At 37.6% G+C, this 8568-nt stretch overlaps 1 protein-coding gene across 1 annotated transcript in view; it reads right to left on the bottom strand.

Annotated features, from left to right (window-relative positions):
- Window positions 1-717: 717 nt before the first annotated feature.
- The window catches only part of LOC103780068 (excitatory amino acid transporter 1), a 17923-nt gene continuing 10072 nt past the window's right edge, over window positions 718-8568 (bottom strand). Inside the window, exons 3-7 of the mRNA XM_008947715.1 lie at window positions 8115-8410; window positions 6391-6624; window positions 4037-4231; window positions 2463-2597; window positions 718-1195 (exon numbers count right to left, since the gene is read on the bottom strand). Coding sequence (XP_008945963.1) covers window positions 991-1195; window positions 2463-2597; window positions 4037-4231; window positions 6391-6624; window positions 8115-8410 — 1065 coding nt within the window. The 3' untranslated portion in view covers window positions 718-990. The remainder of the gene's footprint in view (window positions 1196-2462; window positions 2598-4036; window positions 4232-6390; window positions 6625-8114; window positions 8411-8568) is intronic.

Genomic DNA, 8568 nt, shown 5'->3' on the forward strand with positions numbered 1-8568 from the left:
CAGTCAGATAACCTTCTGTTGGTCTCAGGGATTCAGATTTAGAATCCAGTCCTTTTAGGACCTAAGCATCTCTTCTGCACCTTCTGAAGAAGACTGTTAACTGCTTTCTATTCTTCTTATTACCTATTAAGTAGATAACTGGCGTACCCAGAGCATGCTGTATATTTGTTTCCAAGGAGAGATGAAGACATTTTCTGTCACAGGATCAATACAGCCTAGGGCCTTGCCCCTACAAAGATTGTTCAACTGAGTAGTGATATTGAAATTAATGGGGCAAATCAAGGTTGGAGGACATATATATGTAAATGTTTGCAAGTCAGTGGGAGCTGACTAGATTAAGTTTTCGTTATGATCAGCTGAGGCTAATGTGTAAAACTGTGCCTAGATAAAATAACTTTCTCAGAAATATTTCAACTCAGCTGATAAAAGTGCTGATTTGGGTTTTTTTCTTTATTTATCTATCTTCCTGTTTTTATTCTTTCAATTAATGGCCTTCTTTTTATTGTCAGACAAAAAAGCAAAAAATATGTTAATTTACTTAGCTGGATGCAGTTATAAAGTTAGAGAAGTATTGATTGTGTGTTTATAGATGTTAGGAATTTTGCAATGGGTATTTATAAAAATAAAACTATTTCCTGGCTCTGTTATCTGTTTTCACTTTCCATTTCATAAAAAAAAAAAAAAATAAAATTCACAGGGCTGGGTAAAATACACACTGATTTTTGTTTTTATTTAATTGACAATCCCTCTTTTTTATCCTTGGCTTGTCGAGCAGGACCATTGTTGTTGCCTCTTAATTTTTTTTTAAGTGAGAAGCCAACATATACCATGATCACTGCTAGTTTAGAATATATTTTCATTAATTCTTTCCAGTGCTGGCAGAAAGGGAGAAATCAAGCACTAAATGAACTTGGGCAATTCAAAATACAAATGGCTGGGAAAAGTGTTTGTTTTCCACACTTGTAACATTGGACTCAGGCTTTCTTTACCCTACATCTTGGTTTCACTATCTAAAGGTTTCTCGCTCTCATTTTCTTGTGAGATCAGTTGGTATGGTTTCTTCATTTCATTCTCCTCTATCACAGAGTTACCCATTTCTGCATCCTTGTTCTTCAGCTCATGCCGTGACAAATGTTCAACAATTCCCGCTCCAATGGAGTCTCCCAAGACATTGGTAGTGGTACGGAGACGATCCCTAAGGAGAAATAATAGGTTAGCTTTGATTTCACCACTTATTCAGGGAAGCATGCAGGCTAGCTGTTAAAATGGCCTTAAAAATATACTAGACGATTCAGCTATTTGATAAGTATTCATTTACCTGAACCGTTAATGCCGTGATTCCTTCTACAGAAATTAACAACTATACTAGGATTTAGAGTAGCAAAATACATTAGTAATCTTGGCAAGTTCACAGCAAGAAATAACTGTGTGATGAGAATGACAAAGGGAGCATATGGCAGATGCTTCTCAGAGGTATTTCTATACTCTGGTGGTTAAGGTTTCTATCCTCTGAACATGTAAGCTATTGAGGATCTACCTTGTTGGGGTAATGTCTCTCCTGACCAAAAAGTATGGTAATTCAGGTAATTCAGGGTGGAATTGTGCTGAAATAATTCTAATTAAACTACAATAGTACAGCCTTAGATGGCTCTGCCCAGAAAACGTAGGAGGCAGCTTGATGAAGACTGACTGGCACTATTACTCAGTAAGTGTCCACTTATTTAAGGTTATGGGCATGTGGTTAGGTAATCATTTGAAGACATGATGTTCTTATAACAACATGGGCAACTTCTTGGAGGGACCTCTTGAGAAGACTGTAGAGTAAAAGCCTCTAGGAATTCTAACTAATAGGCATTAAATGAAATAAAGGTTGGAGGAAACCTGCCTTTGATTTAATTTCTGGACCTAAAGGGATTTCCCCATATACCTACAGGTGTCAGTATTCTACAGATGAAGGAATGGAAGACCTGAGGGGCAACACATTGTGGTGACTGGATAAAAGAGTTAGACAATTGTTTTTCATTTCTGTGTTCATGGGGTAGAAGTATGAACCTTTCCACAATTAGACAGTCAGCATGGCTGCAATGTTGTGTATTGGATCTGAACCAGCTCTGAGCCTTATTAATGGAAAGGTTTTCGTTGCCATCCTACAAAAAATAAAAGACTAAAGGCAAATCTTTGCTAATTTTATTAGTGTGTCTGAAAGCTCTTAGTACCCTAAGGATCCAGGTTTCTAAGTAACCTTTTGGCATGCAAGAGGAACTATCACTAAGTAGCACCGCTCAGCATCTGCTCTAAGAAAACCCCTTAACTGCAAGAAATTGATTCTTTTTAACACTTCTTTCCAACTGCCTTCCATAGCAAAAGAAGTACACCACTGACTGCAGTATTGCTAGAGTGTCCCTGGGTATTGGACATCTAAAATTGGTCTATGCTCTTAGTGACCCCACAAAAATACTTACAGGAACCAGTCCACTGCAATGATAAGAGTGATATCATCTGTAGGCAAACCTACTGATGTAAGCACAATGACCATGGTGACCAGTCCAGCTTGAGGAATGCCTGCAGCCCCAATACTGGCAGCAGTAGCTGTGATGCTGTGCAAAGAGATGGCAAAAGCAATTAATTGACTTCCATAATAAACTCTCTCTATCATCTGACAAACATTAAAAAGAGATATAAAGCAAGAAGGCATTTGCTATGCAGTAAGTAAAAAGATGAGCCCAGTCCCTTATCAGAATACTGCATAGCTGCAGGGGAGTGTGGATCTTAATCCAAAATGTTTACACTAAACCTTTATCTAGAACCTTCAAAACATGATTTTGTTAAGTGGTAGATCACCTATTAGATGCTGAGAGCCAAACAACATTATAGCTACATGCCCTCACTGACTGAACAAACTCCACAAGCTCGAACATGTTAGAAGAAAAGCCAGGAGGTAATTTTGTCCTGGCAGATCTAATGCAAGAACTTTTATTCTTTGTCCACCTCACTATACCTTCAGGCCAGGTGAAGTATCTGTCCCCCAGCAGTTGGCGTTCTGCCATCAGAAAACAGAAAGCTGCCAGAAACCCTGAATCATACGGTCTAGTAACTTGGTAGAAATGTACTTCTTCACACCTGGTTTACGAAGAATTTGTTTTGCCAGGTGATTTGGCAGGGAGCAGCTCTAGTACTAATAAACGTGGAACTAGTGCCTCAAAGTATGAAGACAGAGCCTTCTGTTGATGAATATGGAATGAAACAGATGGCTTTTGTGGAAAGAAGCGTTTCTGCTTGAAAATATTCTACATTCCCAGTTCACTACATCTGAACTTTCAGTATTCCTGAGTGATAAATGACTGTGCCTCTGTTCTACAGTGTCCCTCTATCCCCTTGCTGGCATTTATTTCTTCTGCACATGTACCCATCACTCTTTTCTCTTAAATTGAGTAACATAATGAAATTAATTAATGCAGATCAGTTATCATGTAGCTCTGCTTAGTATGTTGTTTGCCGTTCTATTTCAAACATGAAGGCTTATATGCTTGAAAACATGCTTATCTTCTCCACTTCTATCAGCTGGTGTAATAAAAGTTATTACTGCTCCCTACAGAGCTTGTTCTACTTGTATCCTGAGACCATCAAGGGTAGGAAAACTCCACCTCTCCTACTCTTAGCACTGTGATGTTTTTATGCTATTGCTTTGTATGTACTTTATCAACTACCTGGTACAGATTCTAAGCCTATAGCTTCCAACAGCTGTATGAGTTCTTAAGAAAGAAAAATGTAAAAGTCTTCAAAACCTATTCTTATTGACTCTACTTAGTGCAGTGAGAGGTGCATCAAGTTACAGTTTTTTAAAGGTTTACCCAATGGAGAATACGTCCTAGGAGGCCTCTTCTGTGCAGAAGACAATCATTACAGTTATTCAACTGCTGTAGTAGTTGTTGTTTTTAGGCTCTAGATGCTTTTTTATTTTTAATCCCACACAAAACAGCAAGAAGGGACTAATCACAAAGGTGCTTTTTTTAGATGTAGGTAATGGCTTCTGTACCTGATTGTGATAATCTGCCCAAAGTTCAGCTCAAAGTTGTTAACCTGTGCAATGAAAATTGCAGCCAAAGCCTCATATAAAGCAGTTCCATCCATATTAATTGTAGCACCAACTGGGAGCACAAATCGTGTAACTCGTTTGTCCACACCATTTATTTCTTCCAGACACTTAAATGTAACAGGTAGTGTTGCAGAACTGAAATAAAAAGAAAGTAATAAATGATAAATAATAAATAAAAAGCACCACACAGCCACTCACTTACTCGCCCCCACAACCTAGTGATACAGGCAAAGAGGAAAGGAACAATAAAAACAATGAAATGCAGCTGTTGGCATTAAAAAAAAAAAAAAGTTTAGTAAGTGAAAGATAAGTGGAAGAGGAGAGAAAAAAGAAGTGATGCAAAGGCCATCACTCATCCTGTCCCACAGGCAGACCAATGCCCAGCTATTTCCTGAATAAAACATGGATAGCTTTCTTAAAATCCCCTCTTTTCCCATTTTATTGCTAAGCACAATGTATATGACATAGAATATCTCTTTGGTTAGTTGAGGTCATCTTCCTGGTTGTGTGCCCCCTAGCCTACTGCACTGAGGGGGAGGAGTAGGAAAGGTAGAAGGCCTAGACACTGTACAAATACTGTACAAAATCGTTCTGCAACAGCTAGAACATAAGTGTGTGATCCGTGTCTTTTTGGTCATAAGTCTGAAACATGGCAACGTGTGAGCTGCTATGAAGAAAGCTGACTCTGCCTCAGCCAGGCCCTGTATACTACTTACTCTTGTACCCCTGCTGCTACATCCAAATATGAAAGAACTAATAATGCATTTAAAGACAAGCCCAACTGAACATTTTGACTTCATATGCTACAGGAGTGCCCACTCAGCCCACATAAAGCCATGTTCCTTTTCAGAGACACTGCCTCAGAAGGAATAAAAAAGTGGCCATTTTATAAAAGCAGTACAGGCTTTTTGTTCTTAAAGACCTTAAAGTATCTCTACATCTGGTCACAATAAGGAGTTTTTTCAAGACTCAGCAATTCAGATTACTCTATCTTAGTGACCTTTTCCTTGCTACCTACTTAACAGACTTTCATGTCTTTGAACACTTTATCAATATTGATAAAACACTGATAAAATGTCAAGTAAAGAAGGGATGTGAAAGATTGTGCTAGAAAAATATCTTTGATGACAGTCAACATACAGTGGAATTTTAAACAGCTTTTGATTCCACTGACAGTGTAGTATGCTCCTTTGCATTAGTCTAGGTTCTTACTGAGAATTCTGAGCAGTGCTAAGTGGAATGTCTTACAGAAGCTGGAATGTATCCTCTTAACACTGTTACTGTTAACCACCAAAGACGTAGTTTTGCTTTATTTTCTCTTAAACTATGTTGGCTGGAATCAGTTTAATTATCTTCTTTCAAAAATCATTACTAATCAAATTCCTTGTTAGGCATTCCACAGATTTGCAAGGATTGACATCAAAATGTCAAATGTGAAATAAATAATTGTCCCTCTCTTCCTATTAATATACTGCCATAATTTTTTAAAGTCTTCAAGAGCTTTTTCCTTTATACAAAACTTCATCAGATTCTACATTCATTGTCACAATAGCTTCTCATCCAGATCTTCAAAATCATCTCAGACACCAGGGATTTGAATTTAGTAATACAGAATGTCTGATTTAAGATTATCTGTCTTTATGAGACACCTTTAAAATCTATTAAAATGAAAGGCGTTTTAAGAAAGGTCATATGGTCATGGTATAGAAATGTATATTTGATGACAGTAATGTTTCCTTTCATCACACATGCAAACAGTTTTTTTATTCACGTGATGTACCTATTATTTCATCAACAAAGAGCAAAAGTGGCATTTCTGTTGCAGGTTGCATACCCATCACTGGCTACCCAGACTTAGAGCTCACAATGTCATCTGCCCATGGCTCTCAAGCTTTCTCAGAATCCTCTCTGAACTTTCCTGCTTGCTGCACCATTTTGCCACCTATATCTGTTGCCAGCTGCACCCCTTACCAGCAAGCCATAAAAACTACTTAAAAATCTCAAACACAAAAACTATTTGAAGTCTCAAGCATTCTGGATGTACAGTCTGCATCACTAAGCACAGTAATTTAATCTCTATTTAGGGATTCTTATGGAAAATAGAGTTCAAGTTAATACAATAATAAACATCATCATCATCATCATCATCAACAAAATTTCTATCGGAGAGCAGTGGAACTGAAAGTGCCGACGTGAAGACTTGACTACAGAGTTGACCGATGTTACTAGACAAAATTGTTTCTCAAACCGGTAATACTATAAAAATAATATGGCCTCAAAATATTGTATTGTACCTGGAAGATGTTCCCAAAGCTGTGACCAATGCCTGGATTAAGCCTCCAATAAATACCCAAGGGTTCTTACGAGTGATCAGGAAGTAGAGAAGAGGTAGGACTATGACAGCGTGAATGAGCAAACCAATGATAACTGTTACAGTATACATGGCAAGCTGGCCACCAATCACACCCATATCTTCCATCTCAACAATTTTTCCAGCAATCAAGAAGAGGATTCCAAGTGGAGCATACCTGCAAATAAGAAACCAAATGAATATTGCACTGAACAAAGCAGAAATTCTCTCCCCTGTCCCTACCTTTTGTGTTTACATGCATGCATGAATGTTTTCACTGTTAGGATGACTCTAATTATGCAGAAAGCAGTTCAGGATTTTAACTCAATAGCTCAACTTGGATTAAACCACAATAGTGAAAGTTTCTGATAGACTTTGTTGGATTCAGGATCTGGTAAGGATTCCAAGATGTATAGCAAGCTATTCAGGCATGTAAAGAGATGATCTCCCTTTGGAATTCAAGTGTCATTTAAAAGCTAGTTTAGCCACTTTAGTTATAGTTCTTTTCTTTATGAATGGAAAGCTCAACCACCATAGTTGTAGACTATGCCAAGTGCCCAATTCTATTATCCCTCCAGAGCTGTTTCCCAAGTTGTTGGCAAAGGAACCCACACAGAAGGCTGATAACTTTCAATGATTCCAAGCTGCTTCTGACCATGCCCCGTTTCATCCAGTGGGGCACTGGATAAATACTTTAGTATGAAGCCAGACGTATGATAGAGGTTAGCTGCATCGTGGAACAGCAACAAAGGTGGTACAATCTGCTTTTTCCTACCTGTAAGCACAGCTAGGAAGAGTTCCTATGAAGGAAGAGCTACTACTGAGTATAAAACTCTGACATAATTCTGCTGCAGCTGGACATTTAGTACAGCCTTATTTCTATAAATGTTTGCTTGTCTTTTAACACTAAGTTACCACAGAACTTATCCAGTACATCTCAATTGCATTGTAAGCTATTAAATCCACATAGAAATTTTTCAGAAGAAACAATTCTTATCCACTGCTTTATCATCTTAAGTATGCTTATAAAGAAGGAGAAAATATATTTTTTTAAAAAAATTATTTTCATAATAACTCCTCTACCTGACGAATAATGAATCTTCACTATTGAAAAGATTTCATACCTAATATTTAAGGGAAAAGATATTGCTTTTATTTGCCTACTGGATACAATACAGAAAGTAGGCAAATAATGTATAAGTGCAAGCAGTGCAGCTGCAATGAAAGGATATATGTATACAGTACACAATGGCAGGAATCAGTTGTATTAGAAACTAATGGTAACAAGGTCTTGCTCTGTAGAAATGAGAGTATGGGAGAAATTTGTCAGTTTCCTTTAGTGAAGTCAGGTTAGGATATAAGGAAACTTTGATAGCATACTGTTTTGATGATCTTTATGAAGATCTGTAATGACTCTGTATAAACCTAGCAAGTTCTACCACAGATCCTGATTTTTCTGGTTTCAAGAGCTAAACACACAGAAGAACGGATATGTTTGCAGAAACCATTGACACACAGAATTACAGTTCATTTATTTAAAAAGCTACAAGGTAGTTAAGATCTTCCTGTCTGACTTCCTGCCAAGCAGACTCTTGCTATCCAGTGCCTGACTGTGATGAGAAATTATTGTTAGCAACTTAAAATGGAATTTGTCAAAGAGGCACTTACCACATGATTAGCGCTACTAATCTCATGATAGCCTCATTAAGGCTATCAAAGAAGTCTTTTAATGCCCGACCTTGCTCCTTCATGCTTCCAATCACCAGGCCAAAGCTTATTGAGAAAACCACCAAGCCAAGGGCATTCACTCCATTTACAGAACCTGGAACAGGAACTAGTTCCTCTTTCATTCGGGTGAGGGTTTCCATTGCTTCTGACACATTGCTTATTATGGAAGCCACTGTGGATGTGTCATTGGATGCAATATCTACTTTAAACATTCTCTTTTCATAGTTAGTTTTGAACTGTTAAAGCAAAAATAAAAGAAAGATTGGAATTCTGTGAATTATAGCAACCAAAAGTAAAAATCACACATTAAATTATTAATAACTTTTGTGGGACATTTCAATTCTTTGTGTAATATTTGTTGTTAAAAGGTACTGTCATGAAAACCTGGCATTCC

This window comes from Merops nubicus, unplaced genomic scaffold, assembly GCF_000691845.1.
Source record: "Merops nubicus isolate BGI_N331 unplaced genomic scaffold, ASM69184v1 scaffold16389, whole genome shotgun sequence".
NCBI classification, from domain to species: domain Eukaryota; kingdom Metazoa; phylum Chordata; class Aves; order Coraciiformes; family Meropidae; genus Merops; species Merops nubicus.